This window comes from Centruroides vittatus, unplaced genomic scaffold (genome assembly GCF_030686945.1).
Source record: "Centruroides vittatus isolate TY-2023 unplaced genomic scaffold, ASM3068694v2 contig_658, whole genome shotgun sequence".
Classification (NCBI taxonomy): domain Eukaryota; kingdom Metazoa; phylum Arthropoda; class Arachnida; order Scorpiones; family Buthidae; genus Centruroides; species Centruroides vittatus.
Genome location: NW_027122410.1, coordinates 1,194,605 through 1,218,671, shown reverse-complemented (window position 1 = coordinate 1,218,671; position 24,067 = coordinate 1,194,605). Strand labels below are relative to the sequence as shown.

The 24,067-nt window shown below is 30.3% G+C and overlaps 1 protein-coding gene across 1 annotated transcript in view; it reads left to right on the top strand.

The window, feature by feature from the left end:
* The window catches only part of LOC136980028 (myotubularin-related protein 3), an 81,918-nt gene that overhangs the window by 37,290 nt on the left and 20,561 nt on the right, over positions 1–24,067 (top strand). Inside the window, 4 exon segments of the mRNA XM_067276082.1 lie at positions 871–1,029; positions 11,891–11,998; positions 14,685–14,798; positions 16,536–16,718. Of these exon segments, the coding sequence (XP_067132183.1) occupies positions 871–1,029; positions 11,891–11,998; positions 14,685–14,798; positions 16,536–16,718 (564 nt within the window).

Genomic DNA, 24,067 nt, shown 5'->3' with positions numbered 1-24,067 from the left:
TTGAGAAGGTCATAGAAGTTCTTTTATAGGCAGTCTTTTCATTAGTATATTGGGTAATTTCTCTGTATACAGAGTCAGTGGCCTTAGTGTATGTGATTACTGCAAAAGGCATCAGACCACAGTCACTTGGCCACTATCTTGTGGTACGAAAGCAGTCCTTTAATTAGTTTAGGCTTGTAGCCAACGATGCAAAGAAATATACAATTATATGTAACACGAATAAAAGCTGGATGAGGGGAGATACCGTGCCACACAGAGACATAGCAGACCAAACAAGTTGATGACGTTGGACCAAAAACATGTGAAACTTGCCAGCATAGTGCTGTCTAATACAAAATATGTCTTAGTGACTTAGCACACAGGGATTACATTTTTCTTTCTTTCACAATAAATTTGTGTCATTTAATTTAACTTAAGCATATTTAAACACTAATTCTTGAATTCCATTTATATTATGTGAATGTTAATTAATGCAGTTTTTATTAATTAATTTGATTTAAATTCAACTGTGGTGCGTATCAAAAAATGGAAATAGTATCTTTCCTGCATTTGCATTAAAATGTAATTTAAATAGCAATGTCCACGATGATTCATATCGTGACACAAGACGATCTCGATGCCACTAACTTCTGAATCAGTAGTCTTATCGTTGATTGAGCAGGCTGTCGACTTTCTTTAATTAATATAGGAGGTATAGGAAGTTGACCATTGGTGACTGGCTCTGCCAAGAAGCTTGTTTGGCAACTGAGTTATTGTATGGCAACCGGGAAAAGAGAGTTTTTAAAATTTTGTTCATAAACTGAATTGTTCGAAACCTGATGTTTTACTGTTTAAATAATATGTTTATAAAGTTTTATTATTTTTTTCCAGGTGTACTTTTACTACAAATGAAGATTCTCTTAAATGGCACAGAAGGTTAATGTCACATCTTGTATCACCAAGTAAAATTGATGAATTCTTTGGTTTTGCATTTTATATGTGGTGTAGAGAAGAGAGAAAAGATTTGTTTGAGCGTTTAAGATCATGTAAGTAAACATCAGTTTTAAATCATTATTATTTTATAATTAATTTGGTAGTTATTTTTTAAATTTCTGCTTACAACCAATCAACCAAGTCTAACGGCTGAGTCGGATGATAATCTTAAAATGTGAAATACATTACAATCTTGGTAATCTGACATCTACAGTATGGGACTGGAACAGTGCAGATTAAGGAGATTACCAAATTATTGGAAGTAATATGAAATAAATGGTTTAATCCAGTGATTCTCAAAGTGGGGGTCGTGAAAAATATTTGCGGGGTCGCTGAAAAATTGATGCCAGATCAATTTTTTCAAATATTTTATAAATTTACTATGGATTTGTGTTTAGAAATAATAGAAATAAAAAATATATAAAATAATTTTTACTTAAATAAATTGCACGTATAAATAATAAAAATAATATAAATATTTAAATACGAGCCTAACCCCCTCCCTCCGGGATGTTTTTCGACACACACTTATTCTTCAGGGGTCCTTTGAAATTTTTAAGTGCAGAAGGGGGTTGCAGTCCAAAAAGTTTGAGAAACACTGGTTTAATCATTTGGAAAGAAAACAGTTGTGTATTCGAATGATAATAGTACATTGTATTAACCAAAACATATAGAACAGAAAGAAAATATGAAAGGAAATCAATCATATGTTAATGCATTTTAGAGTTGTCAAATTGTCAATGCTGTTAAAATAGTTTTCCATTCTCTTCAGCTGTTTTATCATCCAAGCTGCCAGTTGGTGCTAAGTTGGTGGATTCTCATTGCATTTCATGGGAAATTTGGTGGGAGGAACAGTATTTTTAGTGAGAAATTTTGAGGGGTTGATTTATATATTTATACAGTATTGTGTTGCAGTCAGTACAGCAAGATTAGAACATAAAGATAACAATCTTTAATATTATCTGCAAGCTTATCATGCCACATTGTAGTGGGAAGGTGTCAAATTTAGTGGAAACTGAAGTTTGAACCAATTAGACGTCTCCAACTTGACAACAGTGTTGGTAATACCCAAGAGTTGATTAGTATCAGATTACTGGTCAAAATAATGAACAGTCAGATTACCAAGATTGTAGTGTATTTATGTTTTATTTATATTAAAAAGTCTTTAGATAAATCTGAAATACAGTCAAACCTGTTTTTATGCGGTGGATAGGGACCTCATAAAAAAATCTCACGAAACTTCACGAGTGGCTATAAAAAATAGTTTTCGCAACACAATTTAAAAAATATTTTTTTTATGCGATCAATAGGGACCGCATAAAAAAAGTCTCACATAGAAAATAACTCAAAACCGTACGAAATAGAATTTATTTACAACAGATGTCAGCACTTGACTGCATCGTCTCGTCTATCGTCTGTTTTACATATTTTTGTCCAGGTGGTGTTTTGTTGACTTAAAAAATAAATTATTTCATTTTTCACATATTCATGCAATAATATTACTATAATAAGTTCATTTATGCTATAATAAGTTTATTTAGCTATAATAAGTCAACGTGAGACATGACAAATCGCACGAGACTAGTCACCAACTATACCACACAAATAAAAAATTGCACAAAAAAAGACTGCATAAAAACAGGTTTGACTGTATTTTAATTTAAATTGAGAAATATAAAATCAGTGAGAAACATTTGAAATATTTCTCATTTGAATTTAATATCAATATATTAAGTACATTTGAAATTTAAATAGTAAATTGAGAAATATTTGTGTACAATAGGGTTTCTTGTTTCCCGGTCCTTTGCTTGTCCCAGGATTTCGAGAAAAAAGTGATTTGTTTCCTGGGATATAATTAATTATTTTTAAGATATGAAATAAATCTTGAAATCGAATGATATAATTATTTTTCATTTTTTAAGTAATTTAATAGGTTCTGCCACCTCCAAAACAATAATAGTAATAATAATAATGCTGTGTAAAATATATATTAAAAATTACTTTTCAATTATGTAGAAATTTTCACAAATAGAAAAAGTTTATTAAAGTTTGTTGGAAACTGCTTACAACAAAAAATAATGCCTTTTGAATTGAGTTGAAAATTTAAAGCAAAAAATGAACTTAGATCAAACTTCTAACTTAGAAAGTAATTTTCATTTTTTAAATAAAACATAATGCAGAATATTATTGTAAATTTTTGTAAGATTTTAAAAAGCAAAGATGGTCAATACTCCAGTCACCCAATCTGGTTCTTATTTTAGTAATGAAAAGTCCTGCTACCGAGAATGCCCTTTCCAATTCAATTGATGGAATCGTCTTTAATGCATTTAAGAGAAGATAGATGTTACATGTACTGTACATGTTTTTACACCTGTAGCCTCGAAGATTTCTAGTTCATTTTTGAGATGCGCTGCAGTACTTCTTTTGCCATGTATTCTTGACCTGTCTACCTCAGTTGCTTTAATAGTGGTATTGAGTTTATAGCCCAATAATTCAGCAGATCATTTGGCTTTAAAATCAGATTTATGAAAAAAAACTTCATACTTGCATACTTATACAGTGGGTGGTTGAATAACGAACACCCCACAGAACAAACACAAGAAGAAGTGATGTAAAATAATGAATACTGATTGGTCTTCCCTTGTCTTCAGGCAACAGTTTGAAACTTTTTGGAGCACAGGAGATGTTGACATTGACACTCAACTCGGTCAGATAGTATTCCTCCAAACTTTGAAACTCTCCTTTGTAATTCCAGCCTTTTATTTTTCTAAAAGACAGAAACAATTTTTTTATAGTATTCGCATGACTGTCGGACGCGCACTCGTTAAGTTTTGCGTCGGTTTTTATTTTTGAAAGGTGAGAATATAATATCAAAGGTAGAGAGTGGGCAGAAGATGTCTGATGTCACTGGGCAGTATGGCTTGAACAGGTGTACAGTAGGCCACAGTTCAATCTTATCTAAGAAAGATACTGTATAATCAAGAAGACTCAAACAGCTAAACGAGTAACAAAAATCACATCTGAGAAATAAAGAACATTGAAGAGCTCATAATGGAACCTGAAACTGATCTGACAACAGAAAAACGCCAAGAACTCTTGAATGAAGAACACCAAGAAACTTTGCAAGATATGTTTTCTTTTGAAAAAAAGAATTAATGTCAATATCTGCTATTAAACATTTTTTTGAAGAAGTGGGAGAATGTCAGAACGACAGTCTTAGAATGGCATCCAAACCAGGTTGAGGTTAATAGGCTTGGGGATCTCTCCAATTACAATGCTGTTAATTACTTTTGAAAAATCTTGAAGAAGAGAGAAAAGCAATGAACAATAGACATATTCTTTAACCCCACAAATGGAAAAACATGACTAATAAAAATGCAAAACTATGTATATATGTATTTTTATTATTACATATAAATAAACGTAGTAATAAGGTATATATTTTTTTATTTTTTAGGGTCTCCAGAACGAAATTAATCAAATTCCCATTAAAACCAATGGTAAAGCGATAATCGGTTAACGAACAATTTGGATAGAGAACAAAGCCTTGGAACGGATTATGTTCATTAACTGATCACTCCTTGTACTTGTTTGTGCAAATTGGACGAGGATATAATTTGGCATAATGCAGTTATCGAAGCTACCGGGCATGGTTAAAAATTAAGACGGCATGAGTGCAATTATTCAAGATATTACAGGTTTTGACAATTAAAGAATTTTCAGAGTCCTGTCACTAATAGGCTACATATTGATTACTGACAATCTGTGACATGCCATAACAAGCAAAAATTTAAAAAACTAATAATCAGGCTTATAATGAATAAATACAAATGTATTCTGACAGTTTATGAGTTAATTATACTTTCTATTTGCAAATTTCCTTAACCTTAACACAAAATAAGAAAAAAAGTGAACTGATTGTGGGATTTCCCAGAATATTTCCTGGGTTAAAAAACAGTCTGGATCCCATTACAGAAATTCTAGTGTGCAATGTGCTTAAAGTTCCTGCAATTCAATGTACTATTCCCATTAATTTGGATACCTTATGGGATAGATAACAAGATAACAACACTTATCTAAAAATAGTATTTATAAATACAGGTAACTGATATAATGCCAATATATACTTAGTATACTAAGCTATTATATCTGCAAGCACTGTTATGATACAATTCTCTTTTTCCTGTAGGTTGTCATTATGACACCGGACAACTTCGAATAGCAGAATAGTTATTTTGATTGTATGTAAATTGTCATATGAAATTACTCAATTTTGTTGTTGGTAAATTGTATCATTTTTAAGCCATTCTTCACATTCAAAGAAAGAAATTAAACAAGTCTTGACAGTATGGAGATGATCAGAATTTTTAGTGACAACTATCAATTTTAGTTATGTCAACACCAAAATAGTTTTCATTCACTAAGATAATGTCTTTATTATTAAATGTTTGTTTAAACTGGCCTTTAGTCTATATCAAAGCATAATTTTATTTTCCAGATAATACTTCCAGATTATTCTTTAGTATTTGACTTTTATGCTACAAATTATTTGACCATTAAATTGGCTATTATAGTTGTTTTCTAAAGCATGTCATAGCTTTTAAGTGTTTATCATTCCTTATTGTAGCAGTTACTTTTTGGTTCACATTTGGTTATGATAGCATCATCAAAATAATAATGTACAGGTACACCAAAGAGTTTTTTTATATGGTATTATTTTTCTGACAAAATCTGTTATAAAGTATTTGATTCACACAAGTGATAGAAGTACTAGTCATACCACAAATATTTTATTTTTTCTTTGATTGCCAAGATCTATCATACACTTGGCTTACTAGAATTGTATGCAATAATAAGTGAAGTTTTAATACATTTTTTATAAATTTTATAAGCAATGCAGCAGACATCACACACAAAACTATTTACATTGTAGATGATCATTATTGCAGTTATTTAGAATGATCCTATGAATAAATTCAACATTGTGACCCACTGTGCTTGATCACTATAATCTTTCTTTCTGAAGTTTTTGAAACATTTTACCACTCTATGATTAAAGTATTTAAATCTATTTGTAATTGCTATAATTTTTTGATAGAATATTGCTTTTTATATAGTAGAATCTGTTTATTTTAACCATTTTGGGACTTGGCTATATTAATAACAATAACCAAATGATATTGTAAAGTAGGACAAGAAAGAGAGAAATTCTGATTTTTATCGACTATAACTTTAATATGTTCATTTAATGTCAGAATGTATAACTTTAAGATTTGATTCCAATACAAAAGATATAAAAATCATAATTTTACCCAAAATATTTGAATCTCTTAATATAAATACATCTTTATTAATATTAATATGCTGGGTTTTGCAGTACAGGTTCTTTCCTGTTTATGAACAATTTAACTGTGTGTCTAAAATTTAAATTTTGTGTGGATTCTGAAGTTTTTTTGCCACTTGTGGTGGTGGTGTTAAAATCTCTTTGGCCAATAATAAATTAATGTGGGCTTATTTCAATTGCATATCATCACTTTTTGTTCTTGTGCAAATTCCGAGATACCATTGCTGTTCATGAGATGGCATTGAAGTTGGTAACTTTGGAGTAATGGCATTTTTCACTACTGTTGAACTTTTATGACTAGTGCTTTAAAACTACATCCAAAATGTAATAGAAAATCTTGAATTTTTCTCCACTGCTAAAAGTTTTCTCTATTACTATGGAAATTAAACTGGACATTATAAAGCTTTCAAATGTGCTTAGTAATATGTATTCCTAATGTGGTTTTTTTTTGCATCTAATGCAAAAAAACCATATTTGAAATACATGTTACTAAGAAGTAGCAATCTGTTAAATTAATGTAATGTATTCTATTAAGTATATAAAGAATCAAACACTAACAATAAGTGGTTATTCTGTGTACAAATGTACTTTCTAGGTTAGTTTCAGACTTACAACAAAACCTTGGAAACCTAACCTATTGTAAGTAGGAGAGCACTTGTACTATCTTTAACAACAGGTAGCATGTAATTGAAATAAAAAATACCAGTAATTTAATCTACTGTTCTGTAATGAAATAAAACATTTAGCATTTTAAAGCACGGATAACAATTGTGGGTTATCAATCGCATATTGAGGTAAATGTGCAAAAAGACAGCTTTTTGCCTATTTACCTGACTATAAGAATTACAACTGAATTCCAGTTTTAACAAACAGTTTCATGTGTGTGTTTTAATTTATATTTTTGGGATATGCTAATTCTTAAAACAGTAATGATGAATAACGATCTCTATGATTACAATAAGCAGATTCTACTGTTTGTTAGAAATAAATAAAAAAAAACAATGTTACAAATTCCAATTTCCTTTTGTGCTTTAGATTCTAAAATTAGTTTTAAGGAATTTGCCCTATTAATTAAAGAAGTGTAGAGTAATAATTTTGAGAATATTGGAATTGTTACACATCATCCATATTTTAAAAGGGCATTATAAAATCATTAATAAACTTGGTTTGTACAAAGTATAAATAGGTAATTCTTTACCAATTTCATTTGATTTTTCTCTATAAAAACTTAGAATAATTTACATAAGTTTTGAAAACATTATACAAAAATTATTCTTATGATAGTAGTTCAGATATGTTTACTTACATTAATAAAAAATTGCAAAACTTTTATTAATCAAGCACTATTCTTTATTTTAAATTTATCTTATAACAAAGAATTCTGTTGTCTTTTAATATTTCATTCTATTCTGAACCAAGCAGTTATCTTGTTTGTTTACATAGCAACTTGATGCCAAATTTTGCGAATTATTTTGATGTACAGTCGACTCCGCATAAGTTGACACCCCATGGGGAAGTGGAAACGTGTCGAGTTATCCGATGTGACGACTAAAGCAAAGTTGGAAAAAAACCACAAAACTGCAATTCTTATTAACTGTAGTTTTGTGGTTTTTAATAAAATACAGCAATAAAATACAGTAGTGCGTTATACAGTAGTATAGGCTTACAATACATTGTGTCCTTCATTTACAATTACTCTGTAGATGAAAAACTGAAAAATTCATTTAGTGTTGTTTTTTTGAGGACTTAACTGTCTCGACTTTCTTTTTCAACGATCACAAATGCCTTGAAAACATCGTCTTCACAATTGTCAATTGTTGGCAAGTAACGTCTAAGGATTCTTAATGCCTCTGGCATGAGAAAATGCAAAATTGGATTCTGGTGTGACATTGATGTAGATTGTATATTTTCTTTTTGTTTATCTGTTGTTATTTTATACGTAAAAATACATAAAATGTTAAGGCATTTTTATTATGTGTATATATATATATATATATATATATATTAATAATAATAATATTATATTATTATATTAAATACAGGTACTCCTCACTTTACGATCTATCTGCTTAACGATCACTCACACTTACGACCAATTGAGTTTCGACCTGCAATTTGGGGAATCCCCTTTCTTGGCTTGAGTGTCGGTCAGTGGCGTATGGCGACATGCGCACTAAGCGTACTATAATAATCTTATAGTACTATAATAGGCTAATAGTGTACTATAATAGTCTTTTTATGAATAAATTTGAAGTTTGTTGCATAATTTGCATAATTTTACAACGATCCTATATTCCCGGTGCAAGCTCCTCACTTATTGACCAATTCACTTAACGACGTAGTCGTCGGAACGGAACTCGGTCGTAAAGTGAGGAGTACCTGTATATTAATTATATATTAATAAATAAATTGACTCCCCCTCATGAAAAAAAAATGAGTTTGCACCATATGTGCGGAGTGAATTCATTTTTTCAGGAGGGGGTGACGACTTATCGGAGTGTGGGACAGCAAAAGTATGTTGACTTATCCAGTGGTGTCAAGTAAACCGGAGTTTTTTTAACATTAATGCCTATGTAAGTCAGCTGGGACCACAGAAAACTGACTACTTAACTGATGGTGTCGAGTTATCCGGGTGTCGACTTATGCAGACTCGACTGTATTTACTTTATATGAATTTATATCCAATTTAATGACAAATACAATAGAAATGAAAATTTAAAAAAAAAATTTTTTGATTTTATAAGTATAACAAATCAAGTTTATTTTACTCACCAAAAATTTCAGTAATGTTTAAATATGTTTTTTCTTTATCCATATTTGTACAGCTGATAGTTTGTATTTTATTAATAACTACAAATTCTCCTGTCCAGCATGACGGAATATTTTTTATGAGAAAGTAGAGATTAAAAAATTGAGAAGAGCTTCAAGTCGAGCTTGACGCGATGCTGTTTCTTCAGCCCTTTACAAAGCCATTCTTACTCGAAGTATGACTTCATGGTTTTCAGGGGGTCTCAGTTCTTCTTATTTAAGATCTGGCTAGAATTTATCTGACCAACTTTATTCTTATGCTCCCTTGGGCATTTTTTTTCAACAAAATAGAAAGTCTTTTTAATTTCACGTTGATAAAACAAAGATAAATTGTATGTATGTTAGTTAGATTAGCAATACCACTCTAAATAATGGGCTTGTTAGATCATTATTTCCAGTTGGATAATAGAACATCATGTGGTCACTATGGAAAGTTTTTAAAAATATTTGTTATAGAAGTGACAAGTTCAGCCATCATTTTTAAAGCTTAAATTTTAAATTTAATGAAGTAAGTTTAAAATATGCCATTTGTCGAAATATTTAAAAATGCAACTTAGGGAAATTTCCTCGTCGATCATTCCCCGCTAAGCAATATCATATATCTATTAAAACTTTTGCTTCCTATTATGTTTATACCAAAACAATTAAATAAATGAAAATTTGCATGTGTCATTGTTATAATGTGCTAGTGTGAGTACAAACTCTTGGTATAACAATAAAATCTTACTCACTTTGTACAGGTAGGCCTCCTACAACGCGGTAGATACGTTCCTTGAAAATACCGCATTGTGGGAAATGGCATTATAGGAGACACCAACTTAATACAAAAACTGGGATTCAGTTCTAAAAAGAGAGAAACTGCCTTTTATGGTGTAACATTTTCATCATTTTTTAAATTTATGTACATAAAAAGCTTAAATAAAATTCAACATCATATAAAAACTAAAAAGATTATGATTTCAAGTCAAAATCAAAAAGAAAAATAATGTTATGCTCATAAATTCAGTCCTCGTCGCCACTTACTATAGTTGTTTGAGAATGTTTGACTGGCCTTATTTCAAGATCTGAGCTAGTTTCATCAAGTTCCACTGCACTTATGTGATCCGTTGCGATTTTTCTGTTACGTGAAAGATACAGATAACCCCCGTATAACACGGGAATTACATCCCAAAAAATTGCCATGTTATGCGAATCCATGTTATACGAAACAAAGTAGTAGTACGAAAAGAGAGGTTAGGTTCCAAAAATTAAAAAACATGCTATTATATTTTCATAATTAAGATAATATCTTTATTAAAATTTTCTTAAGTGATACATATTAATATAAATTAAACAATGCCTTCTTCGTCATCACTAAGCCCTATTAACCGAGGGCATTTTCTTTTTGGCAAGTTATCCTTATCCTCTGAGCATTTTTCTGCATTATCTTCAGATCCATGCTTTACCTTTTGCAAAAGTATGTAATTTTAGATTGCTTACTTTTAGTTAAAAGATCTTTATAAATTTCCTTATATGGTGCTAAGCACTTATGAAGAATAAAGCAAGTATGGAATAAGGGAAAAACATCTGGCAATAGCAGAAGCGTCGAGATCTGGCAACATTGAAACAAGTTTCGAGAAGGACCATGTGTATCGACAGAAAGCGGGAAAAGAAAATTTACATACTTAAGTACTAATAGTTCACGAAAATAATAATTTTTGTGAACTATTAGTACTTAAGTGTGTAAAAATTTATTACATGTCATGTTGTACGAGGGTTTACCCAATTCTCGAACCATGTCAGAGTGAATCCATGCTATAAAAATACCGTGTTATACAGGGATGGTCCCAATTCTTGAACCGTGTTAGAGTGAATCTGTGCTATAGAAGTGCCGTGTGATACGGGGGTTACCTGTAATTCATTTCTAAATATCCTAAACCGCGATGTAAGACAATTTCTGCATTTTTCCAACCGCATTGGAGCGAAAACGCATTGTAAAGGTACCTCGTTGTAGGAGGCCTACCTGTATTTGTTTTACTTTTTTAAAAGCATGTTTGCCTAAATTGTGGCCCACCGTAATGTTACACATGATCAAAGTGGCCCACAAAACAATTTGGGTTGGCCAGGCCTGATTTAGAATATTCTAAATTATTTAATAAATATTAATTTAATTACAATTATTAAATTTAATAAGAGATGGCACCTAATGCCGCCCCTAGTGACAAAGTATTTAGTAATTAATTAAATATAATCATAGAAAAATAATCATGTGGTTATTTGGCTTTACATTCTTTGATGAAACATAATTTGAAATTTTTTATTTTGAATTAACAGTTATGTAATATATTACGAAATTACGTTAAGCATAAAATTATTCCATATTATAATAGATGAGCATGCTTAATAGAAGTTTTAAATTACTTTTGGTTCCAAATAAGGCTTAGAAAATTTTATTATATTTTTATTAACGTATATTATTGATTTGATTTGACATAGACTATTGTTTTAAAGCCATTTATTATTATTTTTTGGAGAATCAATAAGCAAATGAGAGACAATATAATTATAGGAAGTAAGAACGAGTATAATTTGAAATCTTCAAAGATAGACAAATTGCACTATTCTTATTGTTAATTAGTATTGTTACTATTAATTATTATAATCAATAATTAAGAGATTAAGACTAACTGCATTTGAATATATATATTTAACATACTGTATTAATTTATTACCTCAATATTAATTAAATTGAATTTCATTAAAATTTACATTTGTTTTTGTAGGCAGTCAAAAAAACGATGAAACAGAAAGTTGGTGTATCGAAGCAGAGGCAGAAAGAATGAGGTTCGATTTAAAATGTGTTTGGAGAATTACATTTATAAATAAAAATTATGCGTAAGTGGATTTATTTTATTTAGTTTTGATTAAAGAGAATTATTAACATTTATAACACATTATTTGATTGATTTCAATCAGAGTAATATTTAACACATTACTCTCATGCACACATTCACTTAACATTATGTATACATTAGATTGAACATACAATACTAATGTAATGCATCATGCTAATTCTGCTTCATTTTACTAGCTGTAATGAAAATTATATTTAGAAAATTTTTTATTGTTTTCTATTGATACGTATGATGAATCCAGAAATTGAATTGACGTAATTATAGAAATTTTTTTTTTGTTGAATGATAGCATTCTTCATTTAGCAATTGTGTTAGTTTAAGTTATTAAATTATTATTATTATTTTGTGAATCAGAAAAAGAGAGAGAGAGAGGTGTGAAAAATTTCATCTCTTCCTGGATAGAATGGTGACCAATGTTTTGATAATTATTTTTTATATTATTGATGGATATTCAAATGTGGATGCTAACAAAGAGAATGATGCAAATGAATTTTTTTCAAATTGATAAAAACTAGTAGTGAGGATATTATATAATATGTTACGGATATTAGGGATTTTATTACCAATAAATGGCTTTACCTGTAATTAGATTTTTTTTTAAAATTGCATCAGTAACTATACTGATAATTTGATATTTTTTATTGGAAAATTTGTTAACTTGATAAAGAGACAGACATAAATATTTGGCTTCAAAAAATAATTACCATATTTACTTGCATATAAGATGACCCTGCATATAGGATGAGGTGTGACTTTAAGATCAAATTAAAGAAAATTACATTTATTAATACAATTCTAATTTTAGTGTTACAGAAATGGCAAAAAAGATTTGCAATGTCTATGGCAGTGGAGTAATTTCAGACAGAGCAGTTCAAGAGTGGTTTTCAAAATTCCATTCTGGTGATTTGTTCTTAAAAGATTAATAAAGACCTAGCTGCTTTTCAGACTTTGATAATGATGGTTTAAAGGTCATGATTGAGCAGAACCCAAGACAAACAACGAGGGAGTTAGCAGAGAAGCTGCACACATTCCAATCAGCCATCACTTTCAAAAACTAGGGAAAGTGAACAGACTGGGAGTTTGGATTCTGCTTAATTTCAGTGAACAGAATAAAGCTGACAGAAAGTCAACAGCTGCTACCTTGTTTTCATGGCTTAAAGAGGAGCCTTTTTAGGCTAAAATTGTTCAGGCAATGAAAAATGGATACTGTTACTGTAAATATATACATTCAACTGCAGCTTCAGCTAAAACTTCAAGAAAAGTGTCCTGCACTAGTTAACAGAAAAAAATCACATTATTGCATGACAATGCAAGGCCACATATAGCAAAGATTACACAAGAAAAAATTTTACGTTTGGCTGATCTGTTTTGCCTCATCTGCCATATTCACTGGACCTGGCACCAATGGATTTTCATCTTTTCTGTGCACTGTGGAATGCTTTACAAGGGCAACATTTCCAAAATGATGACTAGGTTCAGGAATTTTTTGATTCAAAACGACCAGAATTTTATTTTAGAGGAATTGACAGATTGCCCAAAAAATGGCAAGAAGTCATCAGTAATGACTGTGAATATGTATTAGATTAAAGTCTATTGTTGTACATTTTATTGGCAAATAAATTTGTTTAGAGCAGTGTTCTCTAAAGTGGGGTATGCAAAATGATACTTGGGGGTATGCCAAGTTTCCCTTCAAAATACTGTGTGTCCTGTCTGCAGTCTGTCTAATCATCCTCCCAAATAAGTAGGCTCACGATCACTTGCAATCATACACAGAAAAATTTCAAATTGCAGGTAGTGGTAAATTTAGCAGGAATTATGTATTTATTGTGGAAATTTAGCAAATTTTATATTATACTGGGTGCAACTTATAATTATTTTCATCTTAGGGGTTCATAATCAAAAAGTTTGGAGATCACTGGTTTAGAGAACCAAATGTATTTATGACTCACCCCATTATAATCAAGTAATGCATTTTTCATAGTGATGTAATGATTGTAAATTTTTTAGTGTTACAAATTATAAATTTATTCCAAAATAATTACAATTCCATAAATGATTACCTATGATACAAATACAGGTTCAATTATTGTACTCATTGTTGTAATATTTTAATTATTGTAATATTTTAGTTAAAATAGTCATTTACTACTAGAGAGAAGTTTACTGTTCAATAATTGTGTATGTGTACCCACAGTTATTTAAAAATCATTAATTATTATTACTTTCTACTTGACATATTGAATGACTAGATTACTAATTAATTTTTAATATTCTTTTTGACTGAAAATGTTATTTTGATATATTTATATTATAAGAATAATACAAGAATATAGTCAAGACTTTTCTCTTCAGGTTTATAAAAACGTCAGTTACAAAACATTTAATGGTTAATTAAATACAGGAAATAGTACCCAGAATAACAATTACTGAGCTTGACGATTGAATCTGTTAGATTCAGAGCTTTAGTATCATCTTGTACAGAGTCGTGGCAAATATGTTGAAAGATAGTGTTCAAGTCCTGTATTTGATTATCTGTAACAAGATTTGAATATATCTTGTGTAGATATAAATCTATAAATAAAAATTAACAAAATTATTTATTTTTGTGATCTAAATTTATGCATTTGTGTAATTATGTAATATAATGATGTATAATTTTTTTTAAGATTATGCCCAAGCTATCCCGAATATTTTCTTGTTCCTGCTTCCATACCTGATTCGGATCTGGAATCAGTAGCTAATTTTCGCTATTCACATCGCATTCCAGCAGTTGTTTGGAGGTAAACTGATTACAATTTTAAAGAAAAGTTTAGCAAATTAATAGCATTAATTTTTTCATGTGAAAACTTATTCTACCTTATTATAGGATTAATTTTGTAGAATTAGAGTACTGAACTGTCCAAAAATAGAACTCTTATGTAATTAAGAACATGACTCATTGTAAGAACAAAAAATTTTAGTATTTTGTATGTTTTCCTAAAAGTTCCATCAGTAGGTGGAAGCAAAATTATACAAATGCAGTTTTTGAAGTATAAGAACTAATTTTAAATTAAAGCCATTTATCTCATTCTTAAGTTCTAATTTTTAAAGAAAATTATATATGCCATTTTTTTTTTAAACAGATGTTTTCATTTTTAAACAGTTCAGAATAACCTAATAGAAAATAATACCATTATTATTATTTTACTTGGGATGAAAAATTAAATAAAGAAAATTGATTTATAGGTCATAAAAAAAAAACAAAAGTACCTTTAATCCTGCCATTGTTTACGTCAGGATTTTTAATCCAAATTTTTCTTTATTAAGTTTAAGTCTGTTTTAGCCTGTCTACCTTTCTTTTGACAGATGAAGGATCAATAAATCTTATCATTCATGATTACATCTATTTTAAATAGCTCTTCTATTTCCCTTCGAAGAGAGTTGTCAGATTCCAATGTTGCCTTTTGCTCTGATCTAGGGTGGCTTTAGGTGCTGATTTCTGGGATTTTTCTTCATATCCAAGGTCCTCCACAATTTGCTTCTTCATTTTGTCTTAATATTCAAACTCTCTTACCATCCATTGATGATTTATATCTACTGTTGTAGTCAAGATTCATTCCAGAGATCTTTGTTGGTTTTGATTTGATATGGTACTAAGTAAATTTGTTTCACTTATATATAAAATAATAATCTTTCAAATAATAATGACCATACAAATTATTTTGGGTCAGATTAAAGTCTTTGTCTTCTTTTTAACATTCCAACCGGATACAGATGGTTCACAACATGAAGATATACAAATAGTTCTTCATAAAAATCTGGTGATATGATATTAAAAAGCACAAATACACTATAAATTTGACCCGAACCTTTATTTATTACTGGATAAAATAATAATAATTTATACATCAAGACAGTGTGTTATAATATTCCAAACAATGCTATTTTGGTGTTATACTAATTAGTTTATAGTTTAATATACAGAATATGTCATTATTTACAAATTATTTTACAAAAATCTATAGTCCATTCTGTCAGATTTGTCAGCGGTGAGAAATCAGTTTATCCTTACTGAGTTGCCAATTGTCTTGAAATAGTTTTTGATGAGCCGCTTGAATCTCTTGTGAAGGGCCTTGTTATCAATGAGTTCATTAGGTGCACATGGCCAGTTTATATTCTGGAGGCTTGCCATCATCTGAAGATTAAAGCAGCACTTTTATGAAATGGGACACTCATATGTTTAGTGTATTGATAATGTAACTTGATTGTTGAATAAATATTGCCAGTAGAAAGCAGCAATCAGTTGCAGACCTCTGGTAGTGTCTTTCAATTGTAAAGGTAATGTTTTGCAGGCTGCCAAACTTTGTCTCAGTTTTTTAGAATATATTAGTTGCTACGGTATTTTAATTTAAGCAAAGTCAATGCTATTTTTATTCAAATAAAATTTAATCTTTCTAATACTATTATCTGCAACAAGTAAACAAACGTATCAGTTTTAATATTTGATGATAAATACTTTTATTAAATTACAATTTAAGGCATCAGACGAATGGTGCAGTAATAGCACGAAGTAGTCAACCAGAAGTAGGATGGTTTGGTTGGAGAAATCATAATGATGAAAACCTAATCCAAGCAATTGCTGATGCATGTACAAGTGATCCAGGTATATCAACACAAGAAGAATGTTTTTCTATGGGTAGTGAAGTTGATAGCAGTAATGTGTCTTTACCAACTCATTTACCTGTTGGTAAGTTTTAGTAATTTGTGATTTTTTTTACTTTATTTTTATTAAAGACATTTAAGTAATCTGTTTAGAAAATTAATTTTACATAGAGCTTAACTTATTGGACTTATGTTTTTAAATATTAAGATAAAAATTTAGTAAATAAGATCTGATTATTGGATTCCACACCTCACAAGTGATTCCACATCTTACTGTACATACATATTGCCTACTGAGAATATTAGTGACATAATTCTGAAAATGTTGTTTTGAGATAATTCCTTTTGTAGTTTTTGTTGAAACTTCAAATCTTTTATTTGTGCTCAACTATTTGTGTTATCCAATTGATTTTTTTTCTTTATTGTTAGAACATTTATTCAGGGTCACTGTGGAAAATTTAAAAATATCGCCAACCATTTTGCCAGTTTTAAATTTATTTGACATTAAATTTTCACCACCAGCTTTACTTACTAATTGATGCAGGCAATAATAGCCTTATCGATTTGGCATCTGGAAAGCAAAAGTAATGTGTTAAGCTGTCACTTACAAGGAGAGGGCCAGACATTTGTGTCTCCAATTTGAATGAAACTTGGTTTTGGAAACTTAAGGTGATCATGTAGCCTTAAACACAAACAGCTACTTGTCCAAATAATAGGACCCACTTTTCAAACATTTTCAAAAAAGTGGCCTCAGAAAATTGAGTGTTTGGCTTATAAGTCTTTTGAAGTTTCACATTTCTGAATGGCAATAGCTGCCTAGATGAGACCTAGGCATTGGAGCTAAATGAAACTTGCTGCATGATGACATGAAATTGCTAGATGTGTGGTGCACAGGATCTAGATATTCTGCTGTTTTTCCTGAAGTATGCTTTGTGATTCAATTTTACGCTGAATGTCAAAATAAGCAGACTAGAGTTTTTATCATCAGTCTTGTATGTTTATTGCTACATTAATAAAAATATTGCCAAATGACAATTTTGGCACTATTCAGATAGGCAAGGTGCCTATCTGAAGGTGTTCTAGAAATTGTTACCTTTAAAGTCGGTATGTAATCTTTTCAATTTTTGTTCTTCACTAAAACATAAAAGTTTGATTGTTTTGAAAATTTTAAGATGGAATAATGACATTGCACATACAGTTTGCCATAAGTGATTGGAGGTTATGGTGCATGTATTTCAAAATTGGCAATCTTTGGAGTTATGTCACTAATGTTCTTAATAGGCAATTTAATCAAGCTGGTATTGCTGTCTGTCTAGTTGATATACACTATTAGTCGAAAGTTTAAGACTAACAATGAAAGATGTGGTATCTTAAATTAATTACATTTATTGGACTAGTTCAGGTTTCTTACAGAAGTTAACAACAACCAGACCCAAGACTTTAATGCAAACATTGTTAAATCTTGCTTTTATCAAAGTCTCTGCATTGAGCTTTAATCACAGCTGCACAAACTTGTGGCATACATTCCAACAGTTTGTCAAGGTAAGTAGAAAGGATGCTATGCCATGCAGCTTGTATAGATGCCCAGAGTTGTACATTGTGTCTTTTGTTGAATTTATCTGTCCACAAAATTCCAAAGCATCTCTGTGGGAGACAGGTCATATGACTGTCGATGCCATTTCGCGAATTTTAGCATACCTACTATTTCCTTTTGTTATAAATACTGTTTGCATAGGTTGGATGTGTACTTAGGGTTTTTATCTTGTTGAAAGACAAAACTATCTCCAAGAAGACATTGACCAAGGGCACAACACAACAGAAAAGTATTTGATGATAGCCTTGTTTGTTCAACAATTCCTCAAATCTGTAGACGTCATCTGAATTATTTACAGCAAAGCATTTTTATATCATAACATTACCCCACCGTGCTTCATTGTAGGAACCACACAGTCTCTCACCTATTTTGTGGAAATAAATATTTTGTTTTCAAACTGACTCATCCATCCATATCACCTGCTTCCATTCCATTATGGATCATTTCTTATGTTTGTTCATTTCAGTCATTTAGCCTTATTTCAATGGCAAAGGGGAGTGGCTTTCATGCTTCATCTCAACCATGGAAACCAACCTTCTGCAATCAGCTCTTTACTGTGGACAGAGATGGGTGTTTTCTTCTCACCCATTATGGATATTGTAATGACTGACACAGTCACCTGTTTGCCATGCTAGACATGACAATAAATCTGTTCTCATAAACTGATGTTGATTTGGGTCTTTGGACTGTTCTTGGACAGTCAAAATGGTTTTTGATACTTTTTATTCTCTAATACACAACAATACCTGTTTTGGATATTGACAAAGCACAAATGACTGTACATTTCTCAATTCTAATAGATGAATTTCCTGGCTTATGAGACATTTTTTTGTTATCTGTTCATATCTAGCTATCTGGCATACTACAATATAACTGATATAGACATACTTAAATAACTTCATAGGCTACATATCATGTGTTCCAATAATCAATAAGAGGTTGTACCATTCAGTGTTGCCCATAATTTAAACAAACCACGTAATAGTGATGTCATATAACTAACATGACAGTATACTGTTGTCATTATTCCAAATAATAGACATCACTTGTTGCCACAATCTCCCGAATTGTCTTATTGACCTCATTACACAATGCATATATTTTGACTGATTACAAGCCACTGATAATTTATTTTATGAAACATGGTTGGTCTTAAACTTTCAGTTGATAGTGTATAAACAATCAGTCCTTACTGTAAGACATCTCTTATGCTTTGTAAATCTTTAAAATTTATTGCAGTTTCTTTGGAATAAATGACAATTCCTATTTTTATTTTAAAAAATGACTTCAGATATCTTATAATTATTGATCTTCTGGAGCATAGTTTTGAGAATTAAAACAACAGACAGAAACAAAAATAGTACATTATAAACAGATATTCCCCATGTAATGTCAGTAATCAATTCCAGGAAATTACACATTCTGTGAAAAAACATTAGCCAGAGATTTATTTCCCATTATTTTAAATGGGAAAAATTATTATGGCTCACAATGTTGACTGAAAAATTTTACCCATTATCATAAAACATAACTAAAATACAGTAAGATGACATATAAGTAACAAACTTATGTTAGGATATAGAATGCTTAGTTTCATTAAGTTTCCTTGTGTGCTCCAATATTTACTGTCTGCATGCCATATCATAAATATTTCTTTTACAATACAGCATATAAACTAAGATATGAGAATAAAGAAATTTGTTATAAAAATATCTGAGAATAATTTATGATAAAAAAAAAAAGAAAGACAATTTGTGATAGTGAACTGGTATTAATCCTGCAGAGGTTGCAATGTATCTACTGTATTTAGTAGTTCATCAATGAAAAAAATTGCTTTAAAATGTGTATAGTGGTGCTTTAACTTCAGATTTAATTCATTCCAAAAGGCCAAATCATTCAAATTTTTAGTCATTTTTTTCCTTTAGAAGTAATTGAAAGTAAATAATCCATTTCCAGATTCTAAACAATACCCATTTTTATAAACTTTAGACAGAAAATACAAAAACTTTAAGATAAAAATAACATTTAAATACCCTAAATAATAGACTAAAACATAATTCATAAAATACATAAATACTATATAATAAAATGAAAATTTGATTTACTGATTGCATTCTGTCAATTTTGGCATCTTAAACATGGCTACAAGATTCACCACACATGTACTGCTTTCATGCTTTGCAATAAATTCCTTTTTTGTCTGGATTGTTGATATTGCAACCGTCCTCTTATGTTTTGTTGCTTCTGCGCACTTCTGAGATGCCATAGTTAATAAGTGAGGGTTGTATTGAGTTGAACAGAAGGTTATTACATATTTTTAACAGCTGTCATTACTTAATACAGATGTGTGATTTAATTATAATAGTTGTATATTTTAACACATTATTTGCTAATGTGGGATTGTATTTTTTGTTTAAAAGCTTATTTTAAACTTTTTAATTTCGATTTTGTTTGTATAAAATCAAATTGAAATGTGTTTGGATAAAAAGTGCATATCAGGCATATTATGCTTTGAGTTTTGGAAAGGATACAATGCCATACAAACAATAAAAAAATTTCAAAATGTATGTGGCAGAAGATGTTTGTAAACTTGAACATGAAATGTGGTTTAAAAAGTTCTGTTTTGAAAGTTTTAAACTAAAAGATACAAAACATATGATGTGCCGTAAAGCTTCAACAAAGAAAACTTGCAGAAATAAATTGTTAAAAATTAACAAATAATACAATATACATATCCAAAAATAGACTGAAAACATATGAACATAAAACGAGAGCAAGAGACAACTTGGGCAACAGATTGTGTTTGTAATTTGAGCCCTTTTTTTTTTTTATTTAACTACATGCACAGATTAAACTTTGAAGCATTGTTTAAACTCCAAAAGTGAATTTTTGTTGAATTTAGCATTCAAACTCTGAAGCATTCAAAGTTAGTCATCCAAAGTTCATCATTCTACTGTAATAAGTTTAAATTTTAAGAAATTTAATGTATTAAAATGATAAAATTTATTCAAATTATGATAATAAATATTAAATTTTTAACAGATTTCACTAAAAACTACATTGTACAAAAATAAATTTAAATGAAATCTGCAATAATTGATTTACAAATATAATCAATTTGTTTATGAATGTTTTATATCTAACTAAAGTAACATCTTTAATTCTTCTTTCTTAGTTTAATATGCAATATTTACCTTTTTAAAAAAGAATTGAAATACATATTAAAAAAAACAACAGAATACTCAAAGGTGAAGGTATCTCTCAGATACACTTTAAAGTAGCATCAAGAAAAACAAGCAGTTTCACCTAATAAAAAAGAACTGGCAAAGTGATGCTAGTTAATCAATGCTACCAGTCTGTTAAGGTTAGCTGCCCAAAGTTTCCAGATTCTATATCACTTTGGAACAAAAATATTTTAAAAATTACTCTGAATGTATCTGTGAGATCAGCTGCAACCTCCATAAGGTTAAGTGAAGTGAAGACTTGAAGATTAAAGAAAGTTAAGGCAATGTACTTTTCAAAATGTCTATGCTTGACATTCTATCAATTGTTTGGAATGTAACTTGACTCACTACAACAATGCACGAAAGGAATCAAATCAACCTTTCCTGCTCTTTGTTTATTAGAAATGTTGTATTAAGTTCTTAAAATATAAAATTTTTTCTTTATAAACACTAACTGAAAAAGATGTTGAGAGATACCTATATTCTATGAAGTTTGAGTATTTAAAACGAAGACACATTTTTTTGGGAGAACATTAATTACGGAAATGTTTTGCAGAGTATTCCTGTATATATAAAAACTGAGGATATAGATTTTGAAGACTTGTATTAAATAAAAGTTTATTCTTGAAATTATTTTTGCAAATATACTCATATCTACAGGAGCTAGATTCTAAGATTTTCTCAGATGCTTGAAATTGTGGATAACACTAAAATGTGTTTTTAATAAATGTTAGTGTAAAAGTTACACAGACGTATTAAACAAATTATGTCAAAACATTTGTACAGTACAGCGTGTCCAAGAAAGATCTATCATTCTAAACATTAATAACAAAAATACTAACAGGTAAAATGAAATGCAGTTTGCTGTGAAAGAATGAAGAAATCTAAGAGTGTTTTTACAGTACCTTCAGTGTAGCTGTACGTGAGCTCCGTTAGTAGCACGGAGAATGTCGCGTCTGTACTCGATTTCCTCCAAGTGTTTTTTAACATTTGTGGTGTAACAGTGAGGATTGCTAATTGTATCCTTTCCTTTAAAACAGATATATCAGAAACAGGTGTTTGATAAACCCTGTCTTTAACATAACCCCCAAAAAAAAATTTAGTGGAGTTATGTTGGGTGATTGCGGAGGCCAAGGTGTGGGTCCTCCACGACCAATCCATCGTTTGGGAAACACACTATTAAGTAATTCATGTACAGAAAATGTCCGGTGAGGCGGAGCAACATCCTGCTGCAATAAAACATTTGGCTGCAAATGTTCCAATTGTGGAATAATGTAAAACTCAAGAAGATCCTGTAAACATTACTGTTAACAGTCTTCTCTACAAAGAAGACTAGACCGATTACAGCATCATGTAAAAGTCCACATGAAACATTAAGTTTGGGACTGTCTCGTTCCTGTTTGACCAACGTGTGGGTTTTCAGAGCCCCCATATTCTAACGTTACGGCAATGAACCTTTTCAGACACATGGAATGTGGATTCATCAGAGAAGTGCACACTGTTTAGGTAATTTTCATCATCATCTATCTTCTCCAGCAAAGTGCATGCAAAATGAAATTGGCGTGGCTTATCATCTGGTTTCAAAGCTTGTAGTAATTGCAGTTTATAAGATAACGTTTCGATCCCAACGAGGTTCGAAAACGTTTGCAATTTACAGAGAGAGAAGCAGCACACCAGTCAAAGGCACTTTAGTTGTTCAATCTAATTTAGTTTCACTCCGGTGTTTTTTCGTTTATAGTTTATAAGATCTCAACCTTAACCGTTTGTGGAGGATGTCATGAACAGTGGATTTTGGTAATGCTAGTTCTCGCGAAGCACATCTCACCAATTTCCTGGGACTCCGAGAGAATGATTCTTTGATTTGTTCGACACTTTCTTCTGATGCCGATGGATGGCCATAATTTTTCGCATGCTCAACATTTCCCGTCTCTCTAAATTTCTCCATCCATGCATAAATTGAAGGCACACTTGGTGGATTTTTATGGTACATCCGGCAAAAATTTCTTTGCACAGTTATTGGTGATTTTTGTTTCAGCTAATCACAATACACACTGCGCTTTCTCATGTGCAGTCGCTACTGTTCTTTCCTTATCACAACTGGCAAGTAACTAGCACCAATCCATCGTTCAGGAACACAGAGGAATTGACAACAGAAAAAACTCTTAGATTTCTTCATTCTTTTGCAGCAAACTGCATTTCATTTCACCTGTTAGTATTTTTGTTATTAATGTTTAGAATGATAAAGATCTTTCTTGGATATGCTGTATTTATAACGTCATGAACATTCTATATTAGCTATATTAAACAATTTTTCTGTATCTTCATTTGACATTTTCCATTTAATATGCACAAATGGTTATGTATTTTTGTCCTAAAATAATATAGTTAAGCTTAATTTCTGTCTGATGATGATAATGGCACTTTTAATCACAATCAATTTGGAATAGTCATAATTAATCATAACTGGAAAAATTATCAATACTATAAGTGAAACAAAACATTGTTAGTATGAACATGACTATTTCTAGTTTAGCTTAAAATTATTTATTATTTTAACTATTTAAATGAAATTACAATGGCAATAAAAGTA